General features: G+C 42.1%; 1 protein-coding gene across 2 annotated transcripts in view; it reads right to left on the reverse strand.

Annotated features, from left to right (window-relative positions):
• RYK (receptor like tyrosine kinase) overlaps positions 1–13,548 on the reverse strand; it is a 98,796-nt gene extending 85,248 nt beyond the window's left edge. Inside the window, exon 1 of one of the 2 annotated variants that reach the window (XM_047782849.1) lies at positions 13,097–13,548. In XM_047782849.1, the coding sequence (XP_047638805.1) occupies positions 13,097–13,331 (235 nt within the window). In that variant the 5' untranslated portion in view covers positions 13,332–13,548. The remainder of the gene's footprint in view (positions 1–13,096) is intronic. The other variant, XM_047782846.1, reaches the window with a different exon arrangement.
• Between the last annotated feature and the right edge of the window lie 9,579 nt (positions 13,549–23,127).

Below are 23,127 nucleotides of genomic sequence, written 5' to 3' on the forward strand. Positions count from 1 at the left end.
GAAATTACAAAGAGAGCTGACACTAAAACACAGGATCAGGGAACAAGATTTCACATCCAAATAATATAGCTGTCATTTTAAAAAACCCATAAAAACTCCCCCAGAGATACAATTTGTACCACAACTGCAAAGATGTTAAAGGTGCTTCCCAATTCCTATCTCAGGATAGTAAGTAACAAAACTACAACCCAAATATCTCTAGAACTATGACATCAAATATGAGGCATACATACCCTGCCAGAGTACCAGAATGTTCCAGTATCGGATAAAATGGTACTCTGGAAACTAATTTATTATTGGCCCCCCGCTCTATTTAAAGAAGAAAATGATCTTAACAGTTCGAATATGCATTTCAAGTACAGCTCTATAGCAGAGATGGACTAATTTACTCGATTTGACATAACCACCATTCCACCTCTTTTCACAGCCAACTCCTAACAGGAACATGCACACTCTCTCAAGTCAGCTGCAGAGGCCATTAGTAACTCATTTGAGCCCCTGGCTGTTATGAGGCTCAAGGAACAATTGAGAACTCACAAATATCACTTCTCCCTGCCAGCAACTCCAAGTGCTAACCTGGAGTCCAGTTCCAGCTACCTGAATTCTTTTCTTAGGCAAGTCACTTGGCTCTCCATAAAAGTTAGTTCCCTGAGGGCAGGTATCTTAATTTGTTTTACTCACCAAAACATGCCAAACCCCTAAAAAATAAGGCTGAGTGTACACTCAATAAACACTTGTTCAGCAAGTGATAAATGTTGCTACCCAGAGCAATCAATCAACCAGGTACTAGCTAAGTGACCTCTCTTTCGAACATTCTCTGATTTTGGTTTTCACTCAAAAACATACAAATCCCCCATCAGTAACTAAAATAAATTATTTTGAGGATTCTGTTGGGAGTCACACAGAGAGTCCTATTTTGAAGATTATGTAACATTTTCATATACATTATAGCAACTATGATAGTAGACATCCTGTTATACATTGAAAAGCATCTCATATATGAGGAAACCAACACTCAAACATTAATTACTTGCCTATCCTCATAAAGCAGGAGATGGATTTAAAATTCACATATGCAGATTCCAAATCAAATACTGTCTGTCCCATACCACGTTATCTACTATAAACCCTCATTTGCGCACAGGTGCATGCACACATACACAAACCTTAAAACTTTTTTCTTGAAATTGGACTAAATTCTCTCCTTTAGCAAACAATCTAAGGAGCTAACTTTAGAAGAGGTGTAAACAAGCAAAAGAGATAATCCTTGGAATTCCCGTGATGGCGCAGTGGTTAACGAATCTGACTAGGAACCATGAGGTTACAGGTTTGATCCCTGCCCTTGCTCAGTGGGTTAAGGATCTGGCGTTGCTGTGAGCTGTGGTGTAGGTTGCGGACTCGGCTCGGATCCTGCACTGCTGTGGCTCTGGCGTAGGCCGGCGGCTACAGCTCCAATTCGACCCCTAGCCTGGGAACCTCCATGTGCCGAAGGAGCAGCCCAAGAAATGACAAAAAGACAAAAAAAAAAAATCCTTGGCCATTTTCACTTCTGGACAAGACAGAATAATAAGACCAGATTAACCTTCTTATCTAAAATAACCAAAAAGCAGACAAAATACATGAGAGTTCAGAAAGACAGAGAAAGCTAGCATATGTAGGACACAGTACCAGAAAGGAGAGAGCTGCACAGAGAAAACTTCCAAGATCTGCAGAGCTCCTCTAGCCTTCTTCAGGTGAGTGCTGATCAAAGCATGCACAAGGAAGGTACACAAGGCCAGAGAAAAAATAAAAAGTTAACAGTGCATAGCACTCCATAGGTTTTGGACTACCACTTATTCCCACCAGCCAGACTGGAAAACCTCATGAGTCATAGGTCACTGGAGAAAGCACACAGGAAGTGTCTTAATTGTGGAGACCTACCCTGAGCACTGCTCCTGTCCTATCTAACAAGTTTTAAAAGCAAGACCTGAAAGGATCAGACTGTTTCCAAGTAACTTAAATGCATCCCAGAACAAAACCGAAGAATATTTATACGAATACAAAAATATCTAGCATCCAGGAGGATATAATTATCATGCCTGCCATCTAGTCAAAAACTACCAGGCATGCAAAAAATAAAAACAAATAAATAAATAGACAGATAAATCAACTGAAATTAAGCCATAACTGGCAAAGATGTTAGAATTAGCAAATACCGAAATAAAATTGTACCTCACAAAAAATTTAGGTAGAGACATGGAAGATATGAAAAGATCCAAATGAAGTTTCTAGGGATGAAAACTACTATGTAGGAGATGAAAAAATTCACTGCCTAGGATTAACAGCAGTTTAGCATTTCAGAAGAAAAGATCAGAAATTCTATTTTCCAGCTTTTAATTATTTTGCCTGACTCTCTCTTGAATACTTTACATTCCTCAACTGTAGTGTGGTCCAGCAGTCTGCTTTGAGACTGCTATGGTCCAAACCATGAGGTAGTCTTAATGCAGAAGGTAAAAGATAGAATATGCTGGGTATAGTGATATGGAGGTGTTTGTAGCGGTAGAAAGCTATGGAAGTCAAAATGGGGGCACCTTATGGCAGGGGATAGAGACTTGGGAAGATTAGGCAACTTCAAAGGGAATAAGCTATTAAAATTAATTTATGTAAACCTCTATTCATTTTTGGATAATAACTTAGTGGGCAATGGGAAATAATCAAGAGAATGATGATCCCAGTAAGGCACAAGACAGTGAATCCAAAAAAGTGGGGGGGGGGGTGTAATCATTTATTCATTCACTGAACTTTAACTGAATATCTATCATATGCCAGGCAACTGTTTTAGGTGCTGGGGATATAGAGTAGAAAATAAAAAAGATCTCTACTCAGACAGAATTAGCTCTCAACAAAAGTATGAAGTACTTAAAAGAAAACCCAGTGATAGAAAATAATGGCACTGGGGGGGTCAACCCCAGGAAGGCAAGGCTCTCTGAGGAAGTAACAATTTAAGACATCTAGAAGGCTCCAGCTATATAAAGATCTGGGGAAAGGACATAAGGCTGAGCAACCACTGACTGCAGACTCTAGGGTGAGAAGGGTTTGGCACCACAGAAACTCAACAGTGGTGTAGTGGGAAGTAGGGACAAAAGAAGAAACATGTGACAGGCAAGAATCTCTACACTAACATTCATTTACAAATCAGGAAGTTCTATGCCTATATATTTTATATTTACCAATCACTGTTAATTTCTAAAGCGTGATAATGTTTATAATAAATTTTAAAGAGTATCTTCTAGAAATACATACCAAAAATTTTTGTATGAAATTTTATTGCCCAAGTTTGCTTCAAAAGAATCCAAGCAGAAGATGGGAGGAGTGAGGACGAGGGAGTGGACTGGGGAGTGGAGAGGTATAAACCAAACAAAATGGGCCATGAGTTGATAACTGTTGAAGCTGGATGATGGACACACAAATGTTCTACTTTTTGAGTGTTTGAAATTTTCTATAATAGTTTTTGGGTTTTTTTTTTGGTTTTGTTTTTTTTTTTTGTCTTTTTAAGGCTACACTTGCGGCACATGAGGGTTCCCACGCTAGGGGCTGAATCGTAGCTGCAGCTGCTGGCCTACACCACAGCCACAGCAATGCCAGATCTAAGCCACGTCTGCGACCTACACCACAGCTTAGAGAAATGCCAGCTCCTTAACCCACTGAGTGAGGCCAGGGATGGAACCTGAGTCCTCATGGATACTAGCCAGATTTCTTCCACTGAGCCACGACAGGAACTCCAATAAATACATTTTTAAAAGCCAGTTTTTTAAAATACAAGGGGAAGTATTAATAAATATAAATGCCCCCTTCACAGGGGATGTTTTAGGGCTGTAAAACTATTCTATGTAATACTATAGTGAAAGTATTTGCAAAACCCATATAACTTCAACAAAGTAAACCTTAATGTATGGAGTTTTATTTACAAAATTTGGGGCAGGGGAGCTGGATGAAGGTAGTCAAAAAGTACAAACTTGTAGTTATAAGATAAGTAAATACTAAGGATGTAATGCACAACATGAAAAATGCAAATAACACTGCTATATGTTATACAGAACATTAAGAGAGTAAGTCTAAGAATTCTCATCACAAGGAAAAATCCTTCCTATTTCTTTAATACTGTATCTACATGAGATGATGATGTTCACTAAATTTATTGCGGTAATCATTTCATGATGTAAGTCAAATCATTATGCTGTACACCTTCAACTTATACAGTGCTGGTGTCAATTATATCTCAATAAAACTGGAAGGAAAAAGACTATATAGGTCAGGGAATCCCAGGATGAAATACAGAATGTAGCAGACGCTTCTTTCCAGAACTAGCTTTTATGGGATTCAGTTGTACCCATAAGCTTTCATCAGGAGGCCCTGCAATGCCCTCAAAGTCTAACAATTCCTGTCACAGTACAAAAAACCTAATATACATGGGATCCACACACCCTTACCTAGGAAAATGCCTTAAGGTGTTCACAAAATAAGGCTGAGAACTACTGATATTTCATTTGCCAGCAACTTCCTAGCTGAAAAATGAGGTGTTAACTGTTTTTAAACCTAATGGTAATATCTCACTGCCATCATTTGCCTCCCCTGCAAGGATATTACTATACAGCCATTACCACAAGTATAATAATAATACCACCAGTGAATTTTACAACTCTGAAAGAAAGTTGTGACAGGTACTCCCTTCAAAAAAAGGAAAGGTGGCATATTATGTCTAAGTCTCCCTTACAATATCACTTTATTACAACACTATATTTCATTTAATCTAAACTGCACCATTATTTTCTGTGCCACTAAGAAAGAAAAAAACTGTCAATTAACTGATGACTCACCATTGATTGCAACATGGTCCCCATTTCAGAGATGGTCAAATGTGAAAAAGCCATACATCTTACACTCCATGAAACATGTCATTCAAAAACTTCACCAGCTGGACCCCAGCTCAGATCTCCTAAGCAAATTGCTCAGAGTAGGTCTAGCAATCTATATTTTATTTAAGCCCCTCAGATGATTCTGGTTAAAGACTAAGTATACTGTTAACCTTCAGAGGAGGCACAGTAGAGAAAGCATGCACTTGGGAGTCACAGAGCCCCAGACATCTCTGCGACCTCCCACGAATTCTGTAATTTCCCAGAGCCTCAGATTTATCTATAAAAAAATGCCAATGCCATCTACTTCCAACAGTTGATAAGAGAAAATATGTGAAATAGATGACACATTTATATAAAAACATGTCTATTATTTATGAACAAGACACAACATATTTATCTTATGAACAAGAATGAGATCTATGAAATTACTTTTCAGAAATACTCTACCACTCAGCACTGTCATTTGCTGGGCACAGTTAAAAGACTCATTCAGTAAGTACCTATAATGTAATTCAGCAATACTCACACATTTTTTTGGCACATCACATTTTTTTTTTCTGGTCTTTTGTCTATTTAGGGCCGCACCCAAGCATATGGACGTTCCCAGGCCAGGGGTTGAATCAGAGCTACAGCTGCTGGCCACAGCCACAGCCACAGCAACTGGGGATCCAAGCTGTCTGCAGCCTACACCAATGCTCAGGAAATGCCAAATCCTCAACCCACTGAGCAAAGCCAGGGATCAAACCCGTGTCCTCATGGATACTTGTCGGATTAGTTAACCATTGAGCCAGGACAGGAACTCCCACCACATCACATTTTTAAAGGTCCTACATAAATGAAAACTTTTTAACAAGTGATTAGAAAATACTTGATGGAGAGCTGCTTCTTGGGGCTGAGATGCTGTCTCCTGGGCTCAAGTCCTAATTTCACCCCAAATAAAACTTAACTCTCAAAAAAAAAAGGAAGAAAAAAGAAAATACTTGATGTACAACAGTAACACACACACAAAAAGCATACTTTTAAGCATGATACAATTTCAGAGTAGCTAATGGCTCTATTTCACATCAAGTTTTTATTTTATTTTGTTTTAGTATGTGTAGCTGGCAAGTTTTTTCAGAACACTGACATAACTGTATTAAACCCCCCAAAGTAATGCTGCGTAACCTCTCAATTCAGGATGCTCACAAAAATACCCATGTTTGTTTCTAAAGTGACCCTTAAAATCCAAACAGTATTTCAGACGGCACCTTCAGAATTGATTAGTCAACTCAGGATATGACTCATAGGGGACAGGTTTAGCCATAATTGGAGAGAGTTCTCCCACATGTGTAGCATGAAGAAGGAAAAAAAAAAACCCTCAAAACCCACAATTGCACAATGTCTCAGTCTTGCTCTCCCAATGAAGAACACATGGATTCAAATTAATGCTGCAGCAATGCCACCAACCCCACCCCAAACGCTGAGGGTTAAGAGTTTGCTGCACAGTGCTAACCCACCTCCACTGGCACCCACCTCCTCAGAGTCTGGGCAGCAGCAGAATATGCAGCAGGCCAGCAGAGAGGACACCCTCATTGCCCCCCACCCACCACCACCAAAACACTTGGCCTGAGGCTGATGACGGAGAGAGGTGCTGGGAGGAAAGGAACACATGGCTCATCTCATTTTTCTTTCCCTCAACCATTCCCCAAAAATTAAGAATCCTCAGTTCAGCTGCCCAAATCTGAAACTCTAGATTCCTCTGTGGCTCCTCCCTTTTCTTTAGCCCTTAGGTCTCCTCCACTAAGTCTTCTCCCAACTCCCTGCAAATTCCTCACAAATCCACCCCACCCCTGCAACTGCCCTAGCTGATCCCTCTTATCAGCACAAGGCTGACTCTGTCCCATTTCCCAGATCTAGCTTTTCAGTCTTCAAAACCACCCTCTCCACTGGGGCCAATGTTATAACCTAGATCTGTGTACTCTCCTTTCCTAAATTCAACAGTTCCTCATTCCCTATAAAATAGAATTCAAATTCCTAATCCAATTTCAACATATTTCCCACCTTTATATTCTACTCCCTGGCTTTGCCAAATTTTCTCACCTTGGCCACATTACATTATTCCTACTCCTTGATTTAGCACACATCTGCTTCCATACATCTATGGCTTTGTTCATGCTATTTTCTCTGTGACACATGGAATGCCCCTCTTTTCTGCCTTTCAAGATCATCCTTCAAGATGAGGCTCAACTGTCTCCTTTACTGGAACACCTTCCCTAAACCCCATAAGCCTCTCCATCCCCACTTCTACAGTCAAAAGCAATCACTCCCACAAAACTTATAACTATCAGCAATGTAACTCTTATGTCAGCATTTTAGCTGTAGATACAACTGTTAATCTCCCCTATAAAAGTCTGAATTCCTCAAGAAAAGGAATTTAGTAATTCTGAATTGCCATTTCCTTTCACAGTGTATGGTACTTGGTTGGGCTTCAAAATCTTTTACTGGACTGATTTGGGAGGGCAATGATCTCAACTAGTAGTGAACTGATTTTAAGTAAGATGTGAACAAGGCTTCACTCTTCTAGAGGGTATTTAACTCAGCTGCAACTTATGGAAAGTGAATTTCTAATTGGTGGGAGGTGGAGTCTATTCTCAGAAGTCCCCCTGACTTCTACAGATTTTCTTTCACTAACACCACTGTCATGACCAGTTTATAGCATTCCCCCACCCAGCAGCATTTTATTTCCAAAGCCCTAACACTGCCCCAGCCACAGACCACTTTCACCAGCTCTGGACTTCTAGGGAACTCAGCTATCAGAGTTATCAATTAGGTAGAAAACAGGAAAGGATGCAGATAACAGTCAAGACTACAAGTGAGCGCCATACGGCAGCAGGCCTGCAGGGTCTACTCCTTGAGCATTCTGGTTAATCACAGCTCCTCCAGAGCTGACAAAGAGGCAGCAAGGATTCCAGACTGAGTCTATTCGCTGACCCTAAAGGCCCCAAATCAGAGTCTTCATAAGTAAAATGGGGAAACAGATGCCTACACTGCAGCCTCGGCAGGGTCTGGGGACACAGGGATGACAGAGCAAGGTTAAAAGCGCTGCAAGCCTTTAGAGTCTATACCAACGCACTTCCAACAGGACTGCACACCTGCTACCAAGGAACGAACTGGTTACACACCACCTCCAAGTCTGCTCTCTCTTCTATAAAACGCAAGAGTACACACCTCAAACAGAGATTACCTTTGTATCTGACACAGGCAGAAGACTGCCACACATCAGCAGCACTCTAAAAAGCATCAACCATTACTGCAGCCATACCACCACTACTCTTCCTAATACTGACATTGCCAAAAAACTATTGTTATCTTCAATAGTCAAGGTCCAATACTAACTGCCATTTACACATTGTGGAATGACCACTTGCCTTTATCCCCATTTCCTCCCAGGACTCCTCTAAAATGATAGTAATGAAATCACAAAGACATTAAACCACAAAGACAGAGGGGAAAGAAGACAACAATGGGTCATACATTTCAACAAACTTTTTCAAGATGGGAAGCAGCTGAAGGAATGGTCACTGCCTCTCAGGACCCCTGGAGAGGCTCAGCCATGGATGCACCAAGGGCCACCAAAGGCAGGGCTGAAGCTCAGGTCTATCAAAGAGAGAGTCTTTGATGGAGGATATTCAAAGCAGTTGGATCCCTAGATCCAACAGGAGACCCAAAGTTTTTTCTGAACCAGAGGCAGGAGAGCTATAAAGAGTAGTCAAAGTCTATAGCCTGAACAATGGCACCCTCCATCTCTCCCCAAATACATAACCCCAACCCAGGCAGCTGGTGTATCACCAAGCACACCAGAGGCAGCAGACTGGAGATGTCTTCACTGCAGACACTGACCAATTCCAGACAAGATGTGAAGGTGCTGCCAGGGGTGTGGAGTTGGGGAGGTGGGGGTTCCCAATGAGAAGTTCACCTGCATTCCAAGGGAGGCCACTAGACCACCTGCGTGCACATACATGTTCATGCTCCCCTAATCAACTTTTCAGCATCTGGCTCTTAATTACAGACAGCCAAGGATCAATAGATATTTGCCATCTAAACAAACATAAAAAGAACCTTGAAATGAACAGGGACTTTGGAGGAAGCAGAAGAAATATTTTTGAAATACTAAACATATAGAAAAAATTAAAAACAATAAACAAATACTTCAGAGATAAGATAATACATCCATAAAATCAGAATTAAATGAAAGCAAAAAAGGAAATGGAAATAGAGAACAAAAAGAGTTATAAAATTTAAAATCGTCATTAAAATTTTAAAAATGAAAGAGTCTAGAAGGCAAAATTGAGAAATTTCCCCCCTTTTTCCCATCCCCAAATACAAAGATATAAATACAAAGATATAAATATGAGGTAACATAAGAACTTCCAAAGATCAATGCCAGGAGATTCAATAACCAAACTAGTAGAAATTTCAGAAACAAAAAACAAAAAGCGATGGGTAGGAAATTATGAGAAGTAACATACATTTTTGGAATCTGAAGGATATGAGTCTCCATACTGAAAGGGCTCACTAAGATAAGAGGGATAACAGACAGATGGAAAAACCCAGACAAAAGCTGATAAAATTACAGAATTTTAAAAAGACAAAGACCCTGAACTTAAAAAACAAAGACAAAATGGCATCAGAGGAGTTCCCCTTGTGGCTCAGCAGGTTAAGGATCCAACTTAGACTCCATGAGGATGCAGGTTCGATCCCTGGCCTCTCTCCGTGGGTTAAGGATCCTGTGTTGCCACAAGCTGCAGCGTCAGTCACAACTGCCATGCTGCTGTGCCTGTGGTATAGGCCTCAGCCTCAGCTATGATTCAGCCCCTAGCCTGGGAACTGCCATATGCCACAGATGTGGTCAAAAAAAGGAAAACAAAAGGAATCAGAATGGCTTTGGATTTTTCATCAAAAACCCTCAAAGCCACTGCGTAAAACTGTGCAACAATGCCATCAAAATTGAAAATCTATACTTTTTTTTCAGTCTAATAGTCTGAATTCAGCCAAATCACCTATAAAGCATGAGGATAGGATAGACACCTTCAGACATGCAAGGCCTCAAATTACTTACCTTCCCTGAAACCCTTCTCAGGAAGCTACTGAGGATATACTTTAGCAAAACGAAGCCAACCAAGGAAAAGGAAGACAGGAGATCCAGGAAACAGCTCAGAGACAGAGAGAAGGGTACAGAATCTGCAGGATAAACAATCCTACTGTCCAGACTGGAAGAACAGAAGGCTCCAAAGCAGGGAATCTTTAAGAGAAAACCAAGTGAAACTGAGATAATTTTACGTATTACCTGGAAAAAGATACTAAAAGGCAATTAACATATTTCTTGAAGTATATGCGAGAATGCAGCCACAGATACATAATAGACTAATAAAAAGTTTAAAAGTCACTTATTTGTTCCAGGAAAAACAAAAACGTATTGGGAAAAAAAATAACCATGGGTCACTATTTAACTCAGAAGGGAGTTTATATATGTGTGTATGCATATGTATATATACATGCAGTATGTATAATAAAAATATACAATATAAATACATACACAGTAATGTAAATGTGGACTTCTGGCTTTACCAAAAATGACCTAACTATATTGGGGGGTTTGGGCATGAGAAGAAGGCAACTACTCAATCATGATTACTAGGAAGTCAAATGCTTATTCCATGTTGATTTCAAAATATGAAAAGTAAAAAACAGGAAAAAAATAATTAGCTTGGGATAGCAGATTCCACTGAAAAGTAGGGCCTGGAAGATAAAAATGTCAAAGGTAGAAAGACTATCATTTTTTATTTACGTCTTTTAGCACTATTTGATATTTTTTAAACTACGTGCATGTATGAATTGGTTTAAAACAATAACATTCTTGTGTCAGGAACAATTAGTTCAATTTATAAAGTTGTCACTACCAACTTCATTTATAAGTTCCATACTTGGAATTCCAAATTCATTGTCTTAGACATAGTAAAGTGATGGTTAGTTTCCCACGTCAGCTTTCATAGGCATTTAACCCATAACTATGTAAAAACATGGTACACAGGATCTCGAAGTCGTTTTAAACATCCTATGGGAAACTACATTCTGAGAACTCAGTATGTCTGGTATACATCTCAGCCCCACCCACCTGCTCCATCCCAGCTTGGGGCGGGGGCCAAGGAATACTTTAAAATTAGATGAGGGAGATGGAAAGGGATGGAAGGAGAAGACCTTGATTTGGCAGAATGGAGCATCAAGAGACACCCTGTAGCAGGTCAATTCTATCTGCATTAGAAAAAATTCTGCAGGAGGTCCCTCCTGTCCCAGAGCTGGACCAAGGTTGTTCAGTGAGGAAATCCTTCCTCCTCTCTTCCCAGCAACTCATTTCTGGGCATAAACTGGATGCTCATCGACTGGGTAACAAGTACATCATTTCAAGTATTAATTAGCAATGACTTATTTTCCACCATGCCATAATCCAACTTCCATAAAAACAATACCTTCATTTCAATGAAATCTGTGGCCTATATCAGTATTACTTTTTGATTTTCTTTAAAAAGACTATAAATGTGTGACCTGGAGCAAGCTACTTAAAGTCTCCCTTTCCTCATCTCTAAAATGAGAATAATGATATCCATCTCACTGGCTCACAAAAAAAATTAGAGTAAATTACATGTATAAAACATGCAGGGGCAAGTATAAGGCAGGCACTCAATCACTGTCAGTATTTGGTTGTCCCTTCTCCCATCCTAATTGGTTTCTTACATGGGTTTCTTAAATGTAAACAATGTCACAAATTACATACACATTTTTAACCAAAAAACATTTACAAAACCATGCATAATACATTAGTATTTCTTAAATTAATGTGACATGAGTCAATTTATAAGCAATCGTTATTTTTCCTAGCTTAGTCTTGTTTCAAGTACTAATTCAATTGGCAGTTTTAATTCAGCTAAACTAAATCCAGCTCATTCAGCTAGACTAAAAAGAGGATTTAGAATTGCAGGAAATTTTTTTAAAAAACCAACATTCTTTTTTGGTTAAAGACTACAAACCCATATATGCAATGTAACAATGTCTAAACACTCTGCTAAAAGCAATTCCATTTCCACACTGAGTCGACCTCAACAGACCTCAAGTTTTACAACCTAAAAAAATAAAAGAAAATGATAATGGATGCTTAAAAGAAATATTTTTCCATCAAACACTCAGATGCACCACAAATCTGAAATGAAACAACGATGTTTTAAAAAAATTATCGGTGTGGGGAATGTCTAGCTATCTGCAATTACCAACGTCTTTCCATTTGGGGCCATTTCTATCAGACCTTTCTCTAGAGGGGTCATTTCCAGAATCCACAAAGTCAGGAGAACACCATGATTTTTCAAATTAATTCCCCAAATGACAAAGCTAATGAGCTAGAACAGAACCACCAACTGATCCAAAATGAAGTTCTCCTTCTCTTACATGATATTCAAAGTAGGAGAGTGGCCCAGAAATACAGGATCAGTCCAAACTCCAACACATTCAAGACAGAAGTCAAAAAGATACTGAAGAAACTAAAAGATCTGCTACCTGGAGATTCATTCTCTATTCATTCTCTCTAAAATAAGCCTATCAATCCCAAGATTTGGAGACTGGCAGAAACATGTACTGCCCTTATAACCAATCTCTCTCTTATTTTCAAAAAAAAAAACCTATGACAACCGAAAAATATGAGCACAGCTGTGTAACTTCTACTGGGGCATCAAAACAACATCCCAGAGTTTGCAGGTTTAACCTAAATAAAACGTGGATTTCGAGGTAACCCAAAATCTAGGGCGCTAGAGTAACATGCATAGGAAGGGTCAAAGAAACTTGGAGCGGTAGGGAAGAAGAGTCTGCCTCGAGAAAAGGCGACAGGCTGAAGAGGCTGTTAAGGAGGATGGAAATGGGTGGATCTCCGGCGGCCGAGGGATCCCCGGGTCTTTTCGCCGCGTGGGAGGGAGACCGGAAGGCTGGCCCGGGGAGGGGGCCGGGCAGGGACCACACCTCCCGGCCAACAAGGCAGGCAAAGGCCGAGACCGGAGGCAACCCGGGGCGCTGGGACTGGACCTGCCCGCGGTCCACGACGCGCGGACTGGGCCGCCGGCGGCCGGAAGCAACGGGGCCCGGCCCGACGTGCCCGCCCCAGCGCAGGCGGCCCCACTCACCGATGAGCCGGCGCACCTCGTCCTCGCTCAGGTAAAGGCTCACGCTGGGCCCCGCGGCCGCGGGCGGCAGCGCAGGGGGCCGCGGGGCCGGGGCGGCGGCGGCGCCTGGCGCGGGCAGCAGCGGCAGCAGCGCTAGCAGGAGCAGCAGCGGCGGCAACGGAGCCCTTAGGCCGCCCGCCCCCCGGAGGCGGCCCCGGCCCGGCGGCCCCAGCCGCGCGGCCCCGCGCATGGCCATAGCCGCCGCCGCCGCCGCCGCTGAGGAGGAGCGTGGGCCGCCCGCCGCGCTGCCTCCGCCCCCCACCCCCGGCCCCGAGCCCCTCACAGCCCCGAGCCGGGGGCGGGCACCCAGTTCATCGCGCCGCCGGCCCGTTGCAGCCGGCCGCCGCTTCAGACCGCCGGAGCGCGCCGCCGCCGCCTCCTCCTCCTCGGCCGCATCGTCTGCTCCTGGGGGCGGGCCGCGGAGGCGCGCGCGCCGCCGCCGCTCCAGAGAGCGCGCACGCACGCACCGCCCGCTCGATGCGGGCCAGGCAGGATAGAGCAGGGACCTCTTCGGTGTTTCTGTTGCTGCGCGGGCGAAGGCTTCCCTCTTCACCCTCTAGTGGAGCTCTTCCCCGCCCCGTGTTGTCACTATCCTCATCTTTGCCTGTCTGTTGTCTGTAACACCCACACACCCCCAGCGGCGGGATAGAGGGTCCAAGCAGGCAGGCCCAACTGCAATTGCCAGAAAGAAACATGCTTTTTGTTTGGCGAGAAAATGGAGAAAATTAGAAATCACCTTCTAGCCTACCAACGGAGGTCAACATTAACATTTCTGTATCTGTTTTCATGGATATATACTATATACATTTATTTTCCAAGAAGATCTTGCTCAGCAGATTTTAATAACCTTATTCTTACACGTTACATATTATTTTTAAAAGTCATTCTGTGACTCTATAATCAACTTGCATTTGGGATTGTTAACCCGAGGTCCATGCTGGGCTTTAACAGTACCGCCCCCCCCCCACCCCCGCGCGCGCCCCGCCACGCCGTGAAATTGTGTGCCAAAACATGTGTCTCTCTCTCTGTGCGTGCTCAAGTCTGGTACACGTGTGTTTCTCACTGCGTTCTGTGTGTGGGCTTGAGCACACACAGAGAAGTGATATGTACATCTCATCATTTGTTCTAGGGAGTCCCTGTTCTTCAAAGTGGTTAAGAATCACGGATATACCTTGTCTTTCTTAAAGGCAGCCAGCGAGCTGGTGCGCCTGGCGGTGTATTTAAGTGAACCACCCAGTCTCTGGTCAAACCTGCTCCACATCCCCTCTCTCCATAAGATTTTCAGGCGTCTCTGCCCGTCCTGGTCCCTAGCACCTGGGGAGAGGTCTCTGCCCTGTCCCTATGCCTCTCCCTAGGCCCCCACCTCTGGGAAGAGCTGCTGCGGACCTGGCAGGCCCACCTTCAGTGCAGCACTCGGGCTATTTTTATCCTCTCTGAAGAGGAAGAGAAGAGAGGGGCTGACGAGGCTGGAAGTCCTGACATTTGCTTTTCTCCTCTTCTAGTGAGAGGGATGGATTCCATTTAGAGTTAAACCTGCCTTGATTTGTCAAGCCTCAGCTCCCCAGCACAGAATACTGTACCCATCACCCTACAGAAGGAGGCAGGAAGAGGGTGAGGGCTGAAGAAAAGTGTTCCACCAGAGATCGACAGAACCACACAAATACTTTTAGAATCAGCAAAAATACTTTCTTTGGGGCAGCCACTGCTACCTATTAGGGAACAGGGGCTCTGGCAAGAAGGGCTTGGGGCCGGGAATGTGCTGTGTGAACAGGCTCTCAATTCAGACAGGAGGTGTTTTTGCCTTTTTTTTAAAGAATGGTTCCCCACATTTGTGAAAATGACTCACAGTCCCAAGTAAGGAAGCTCCTGTCTTCAAGGCAATCTCCTCTTATCAGTGACTTCTGGAGGTAGTCAGTGATGTAAACAGAGCATAGGGCTGTCTGGCAGTCAGGCCTGGCTGGGTTCTGGTACTAGTTAGTGGTGTGACCTTGAAAATTACAGAAACCCTCAGAGCCTCTGGTTTCCTCATTCATAAAATAGAGGTGATGATGTCAAATCACAGGGCTTTTACAGGACTTAATTGAAGAAGATGTCAGTAAAATACCTTGGCAAACACTGGAGGGGGTGGGTGTCACATCCATTATTATTTCTATAATTAATCCCTTCCCTCTAATGACCACTTCCTGGAAAGTTTCATCATCAGCTACCTGCAAACCCTTCAAAGCCGGGATTGTCAAGAACTTCATTTAGATTAGCACCTTGGCTGGCCCAGAGCCAAGCTCAAAACATTAATGCCAGGTGTCATGCTTGGCACTGGGACACACAGGTGAGTAAGGAGCTTCCTTGAGGAGGTATGATAAACATTAGTTACACATTTTCATCAGTGCCATGAAGAAAAAGTGAATGGCTTTCCAGGTATGATTCCCAGATCAGTAGTAATACCACCTGGGAACATGTGGAAATGCAAATTCCTAGGCCCCACCCCATACTAACAGAGGTAACAACTTCAGAGGGTAGCAACACACAGCAAGTGGCATGTACATCATTTGTTCTTTCTTTCTTTCTTTTTTTTTTCTTTTGCTTTTAAGGGCTGCACTGGCAGCATATGCATATGGAAGTTCCCAGGTTAGGGGTTGTAGCCACCACCCTGCACCACAGACACCAAAACTCCAGATCCAAGCCGCATCTGCGACCTACACCACAGTTCATGGCAACACCAGATCCTTAACCCGCTGAGAGAGGCCAGGGATCAAACCTGCATCATCACGGGTCCTAGTCGGGTTCGTTAACCACTAAGTCATGATGGGAACTCCCTCTTGTTCTAAGGGACATGAGCCATGTCAAAGTCCCATTTGTTTTAAAAAGTCCCTGTTCCCCCAAAGGTATCACAGGCCCTCGAGGTGTTGCTGGCCACTCTTTCAAGAAAATCTCAGCTCTGCCATCTCTCTTGTGGACCACTTCAGTTGCCGCCTCACTGCTTCTCTGCTTTCCTCTTATTTCTTTAGTCTGTTCTCAAACACAGCTGCCAGAGCCATCCCATTAAACCTTAACCTGATCATGTCACTTCCTGGCTCTTAGCCTGCCAATGGCTCACTAATTCATCTACAATAAAAGACAAAATCCTTACAAGATGTCAAGGCAGTTCTCACTCTTTGCCTTCCTCCCTTCCCGTCTGATCTTGTTTTTTCCTTCTACCCTCCCCCTACTTAGCTGCAGCTACGGTGACTTCCTTGCTCTACTTCCAATACATCCGACATAATCCTGCCTCAGCACCTTTGCACCACTGTTCCCTGTACCTGGAATGCTCTTCCTTCTGACATCCTTGTGTCTTGAACTTCCATCTCTTCACATCTACACTCAAATGTTAACTTCTGAAAAATAAAAATGTTAATTTCTAAATAAGACTGAAACTGTGTCTTGCCAATACTCTAACTCCCCAGACGAGGAACCAGTTCCCAGTCTCTGCAACGTACTTGCTCTCACACAACCCCCAAGCCATCTCTGAAGAAGGAGTCCCCTCTCCCTCACCCATCAAGGTGTGAGTGGCAGCTTTTGAAATGTCCCAGTAAGCCTCAGTGTGAAACTGCTGGGAAGCCCTGACCCCCAGCCTCCTGAGGTTTCTTTGCCTGGAGGAGCTAAAGGCCAGAGTCATCATCCTACTCCACCCACTATCCCCGCTCTTGGTTTTGCTTATCGCAGTGGTTGACCTTATTCTTTTATGGGAGACAGATTTCAGAAGGCCCAGAAAATACCATCATCAGGACTCCTTTCACTGCTCCTAAAAATGGCCAGCCTTGGGCCTGAGAGGCAGCAGGATGGGTGGGTGTAAGCGCTGGGCCAGCCAAGGTTGGCAGGGAAGGGGTGAGGCCTCTGGGTCATGTGTAGTCTGATGCCCCTTCAGAGCCCAGCTTTCTTGTGTGCACATGGATAGACACAGGGTTCACAGAGCCCTGGGAACAGCTCCCCAACCCGGACTGTGCTCACTCAGCTGGGGGCAGCATGTAGAAAGGGGCGGCTCTAAGTTGTGAAAAGAGCCCCATCCTTTGCAAGCAGCATTTGGGAACACTGCTCTGCACTATGGAGCAGTTTACCGTTTAAATCTTCTCCCTCCACTTGCTTTGTGAATGAGTCAAGCAGCACCGAAGTACTCGGTGGAAAATATGAGCATCCTCATTGATACAAGACATTTTCTCTCTCCATCACCGTCCAGTTCGGTGCGTGTTCTTTTAGCCCTTTCTCAAGACATTTACCTACATAAAAAATGTATTTAGACATGCAACTATTTGTGTGTGTGGTTTTCTTTCAGTTTTACAGAAATGGGTAATTGTTGACACGATTTTTGTTTTCTCTGATCAAAAGGATTTGAGCTCTTGAGGCTCTTGCATGACAGAACATACAGAGGCATTTTGGCTAGGATGGACCATGCTGGATTTCACAGGTCTGGTGATGGACCACACATCCTGGTACATGCATCTCTGTGCCCGTATATAGATGTTTCAGAAGGGTAGATTCTCAGAAGCAGAGATGCTGGATTCCACTAAATTGCCCTCCAAAAGACTTTTAACAGTGTACACTTCTACCAGTGGCATAAATCAAAGAGACAAAGTAATATATCAGTGTTTTTCATTTTGCTTTTGACAGTCCAAGGAAAGGAAAAGAATTCATTTAATTTGCATTTCCCTCATTACCAGTGAGGTTAAGCATCTTCTCATAGGTGTTTATTGTGCATTCAGTTTACAGTTTTTGCCTTTTTTCCAGCAGGTGGTTTGTTTTTTGTACTGTAACCTTATCATTTAACTTTGCTTATGATGTCCTTAATTTTTTTCATTTTTTAAAATTTTATTTAAGTACAGTTGATTTACAATGTGTAATAATTTCTACTATACAACAAAATGATTCATTTATACACATACACACATCCATTATTTTTTCAGATTCTTTTCCCATATAGATTATCACAGAATATTGGGTGCAGTTTCCTGTGCTACCTAGTAGGTCTCCATTGGTCCTTATTTAATTTAAATTTTGGATTTTTATTTGATAGCTCTAACAATCTATTCCATTATGTCTCCTGCATTTTGTGTCTTGCTTAAGAAAAACTCCAAAATTAATAATTTTTGTGGAGTTCCCACTGTGGCACAATGGGATCAGCAGTGTCTCTGCAGTGCTAGGACCCAGGTTGATCCCTAGCCCACTGGTTAAGGATCCAGTGTTGCCACAGCTGTGGTGTAGGTCTCAACTGCAACCAGGATCTGATGGGCCTGAGAACTCCATATGCTGCAGGGTGGCCAAAAAAGAAAATAATAATAGTAATAATAATAGTATTCTTTTTATTTTTCTAATGTTTTCATACCTTAAAAAAATTAGTTCCTAAATCCATCTGGAATTTATGTTTATGTATGGCATATGACACAATTTTATTTTTTTGACATGGAGAGCCATTTGCTCCAAACACTATTTATCGTATTTGTCAAATATTCTACTCTTAGTCATTGTAACCAATTTTATTAGTAGGGTTCTCCAGAGACAGAGCCAATAGGACAAAACTATAAATAAGTAAGTGAATATATGTACATCTGTATAGAGAGAGAGAGAGGGAGAGAAAGTGAAAGAGGAGGGATAAGAGGAGATTTATTATGGAAATTGGCTCACATGATTATGGAGGCTGAGAAGTCCCAGGATCTGCTGTCTGCAATCTGGAGAACCAGGAAAGCCTGCAGTGTTATCCAGCCTAAATCCAAAGGCCAGGAAAGGGTAAGGGAGGAGTGTAGAGAATAGTGTACCTTAAATCCCAGTCTAAGGCCTGAGAACCAACAGTGCTGAAGTCAGAAAGGAAGGAGGAGATAGATATCTCAACTCCAGCAAAAGGGGCATTCGTACTTCCTCCATATTTTTGTTTTTTTCAAGCCATCGCTGGATTGTGTGATGACCCACCCTCGTTGCTGAAGATGACTTCTTTATTCAATCTACTGATTCAAATGTTAATCCTTCACAGACATATCCAGAAATATATGTTGCCAGCTACATGAGCATCCCTTATCCCAGCCAAGTTCACACAAAAAATTGGCCATCGCAAGCCCAGCTCTTATAAACCTGGCACCCATATGCATCTCCTTAAACTATATTTAATCTCTAAATAAAAACAACAATGAGGGAGTTCCCGCTGTGGCACAACCGGATCAGTGGCATCTTGGGAGCCCTGGGACGCAGGTTCGATCCCTGGCACATTGGGTTAAAGATTCAGTCTCCTCAGCAACTTAGGTTGTGACTGTGGTTCAGATCTGATCCCTGGCCCAGGAACTCCATGTGACTCGGGGTGGCCAAAAATGAAAAAAACAAAACAAACCAAAAAAACAATAACAAGATTATATCGCTGCCAATATGATACAAGTATCTTGTGTACAACTGAAAACACTATTTTCTTCCCTAGAAGTGGAGGTAAAAATCCTTGAGTGATGTTTATTCTTCTCCTGATATCCTACAACTTAAATACTGTGATGTGAAATTCATAACACTGATTAAAAAGTCAGTATGGCTTAAGTTGCATGATAAATAAATTAAGAGTGAAAGAAGACAAAGATATTTATGTAATATATGAGTATATACCCACAAAAGTGCTCATAACAAAATAATTGTTTTTCATAATAAAATAAGTACTTGGGGCAAGTGGTTCTCCTATGAAAAAAATAAACAAAACAAAATTCATGATAATTATAGTTCTCATTTCCGTAGCTGGTCACATGATTATAATTAGTGTTTATAAATTCCTTCTTCTACTACCTATTTTGTACCCCTTTTGCCTTCATCAAGCATGTCGCTGGTCAAGGTTCTTTATCTAGTAGAGTCTGGCCATTGCTAATCCTGCCTGGATTGGGTAGTGATAGTTTTCCATTGACCCTAATCACAGGACCTGGTAAACCAAGGGATCCTAAGTGATCTCCTATATTCTGAACATACTCTTCCTTACTTGTCTTCTGGTTTCCATTATTGCTTTTGAAAAGTCAGTTGTAACTCTGACTTTGACAGATTATCTGTCTTTCCTTTTTTTCTTTTTCTTTTTATGGCCATACCTGCATACCTGCCACATATACAAGTTCCCAGGCTAGGGGTTGAACTGGAGCTGCAGCTACCAGCCTACACCATGGTCACAGAAATACCAGCTCTGAGCCACATCTGCAACCTAAGATCTTTTATGCACTGAGTCAGGCCAGGAATCAAATCTGCATTCTCACAGACCCTATGTTGGGTTCTTAACCCACTGAGCCACGACCGAAACCCCTATCTGCCCTTTTTTATAGAAAGAAATCTTTTTTAGTGATGTCCCACAGTTTCACTAGGATATCTATAAATGTGATTATCTTCCATTTACCTTGCTTGAAATCTGAGATTCTTGGATCTGATGTCTTTAAAAAAAAAAAACTCCAGGAAATTCTCAGCTCCATTTCCATTATCATTCCCAGATGGGTAGATAGATATGAATTTTTTCATAAACCGTTTGAGAATAGATTGGAAACATCATGAGACCTCATTATGCATTTCCCAAAATGGACATTGTCTTTTATAACCATAGTACAATTTTCAAAACGCAGAAACTTAACATTGATACGATAGTATTTTCTAATCTATCGTTCATATTCAAATTTTGTCAATTGTCTAACAAAGTCTTTATAACTCTCTTTTCCTGGTCCAGGATTCAAACCAGAATCACACATTGCACTCATTTGTCATGTCATTTTGGTCTCCTTAATCTGAAATTTCCTCAACTTTTCTTTTGCCTGAGGTTCTTATATTTTATAGAATGGTCCTCATTAGTGTTGTCTGATATTTCCTCATGATTAGATTCAGGTTACACATTTTTGGCAGGAATATCGCTAAAATAGTATATTCTTCTCAGTGCATCATACGAGAAGGCACATGATGTTGGTTTATTGAGTATTCCATTCTTAATTTTTGTAACCAATAATATTAGCCAGGGATCTCCAGAGAAGCAGAACAAATAGAAAATAAATATTAAAAATAAGTAAATATATATGTGTATATTATATAATATGTGTATATTAACTTTGATCGCTTAGTTAATGTGTTGTCTGATACATTTCATTTTTGTAAAGTTACTATTTTTGCCTTTGTAATTAATTAAAAATTGGGGAGGGAGATACTTTCAGGTTATATAAAGCTCTGGTTCTTCATCAGAATTTTATCCACTAGTTTGATCACCAATCAACAACTTTGTACCTATTATTCCTTCTATATTTAGTTGGCATTCAGCCATAAGGGAAAACTTTCCCTTTTCTCCTATTTATTTAAAAAATTTATTTAGATCAGTATGGATTCATGAATTCTTGTTTTAGTCAATGGATTACAATCTATTACTATCATTACACATTTTCAGACTCAAAATATACTTGAGGATATTTGAGACTTGGTTAGTGGGAGCCCCTGCAGCCGGTTCCTATGTCCTTTGGTATGTCTGTAGCATTGGTTGAGCATTTTCTTCTTTATGAAACAACAAAATACTCTTTATCTCTTCTTGTACTTTTCTGTCCCAGCCCTGGAATCACCTCATTTTTCTTAGGCACCTCAGTTCCTTTTAGTGGAGAATGGTATTCAGAAACCAAGATTTGGGAGCTAGGTATGCTTATTGCTCCTGGGCTATTATTGGTTCTCGGCCCTCTGAAGAGACACAAGGAAACGAGTGTGTGTGTGTATGTGCCTGTGCCTGTACATGCATGCCTACATGCAGGGATCTGTAAAATCATGACTTTGCATCAATACCAGTGATTTCATTCTCACACCATTTCTTCCACATCCTCTTTTTGTAACTCCCTTCTCTGACAGGAAGAAACTTGGTTCCCATTACCTTTGGTGTATAAGCTTATTTTTTCAATCCTTCCATAGATAAGCAAACACTTGGCCCTGCTTGCTAAAAGCTTAGCCCCAGAAACAGCTTCTCCTCTCCCAGGGGTACCAGTCGGAGCTCTGTCTCCATGAAGGGGAAAAGAAGAAGAGAGGACAGTTAAAGCCTAGGCCCCTGACACACCATCCGTTTACCTCTTGGGTACAGTAGCCAGAATGTCAGTCACTAATTCCTTTTTTTTTGGCCTTGCCTGAAGTCTGTGGATGTTTCCAGGGCAGGGACTGAACTGCACCACAGCTGTAACCAGAGCCACAGCAGTGACAACCCTGGATCCTTCAACCCACTGAGCCACTAGGGAAGGCCTACTAATTCATCTTTTTCATTGAAAAAATTGCCATAAAGTTGGTTTAAGTTTACAAATTCTCAAGTGGTTGCTTTTCTGGCACAGTAAGTTATGTGTTTTTTCATAATAATCATAAAATAATATCTAACATGTATTGAACACTTATGTTTGGCTACCTTACCAAGTGAGGGTTTTTACACAGATTATCTCATTTAATTTTCACAATAATCCTATAATATTAGTATTATTTAAATCCCCATTTTATAGGAAATAGAGGCATAAATTCAGTGCCTTTCCCAATGCTTTCCACACATCTAGAAAGTGGTAGAGGTAGGCATTGATTTCAGGTAGTTTGATTCTGGAGCCCACAGGCTTAGCCGTTCTGAAGCAATTGCTCTTATGCATTTAGACTCTTCTCTGGGCTCTCACTTTTCCCCCAGACATCAGTCTTTTTTTCCCATTGAGTTTACTGCTCTATTTTACGGTATCAGTTTTCCTCAGATATCTCCTGATTCTTAACTGCCTTCTCCTCCTTGGACCTGTGAACCCTGTTGGTCTTTGAAATGCAGGTTCTGGGGAGAGAGTGTGCCCCTGCTGAGTAGTGGGGGACTTCTGCCAGCACATCATTTGCTATGAGGTCTCCATGTCTGTTCTGGGGATTACTTGCTGCATGGACACCCATCTGCCTTGGCGGCCCCAGTGCCCAAGCACTGATTTATCCTGGGGACACCACCACTGCCAACCCCTGCTCAGCACCAGAGGAGCTGAGAGAGGATTCCACCAGCCCTGTTG

This window comes from Phacochoerus africanus, chromosome 1 (assembly GCF_016906955.1).
Source record: "Phacochoerus africanus isolate WHEZ1 chromosome 1, ROS_Pafr_v1, whole genome shotgun sequence".
NCBI classification, from domain to species: domain Eukaryota; kingdom Metazoa; phylum Chordata; class Mammalia; order Artiodactyla; family Suidae; genus Phacochoerus; species Phacochoerus africanus.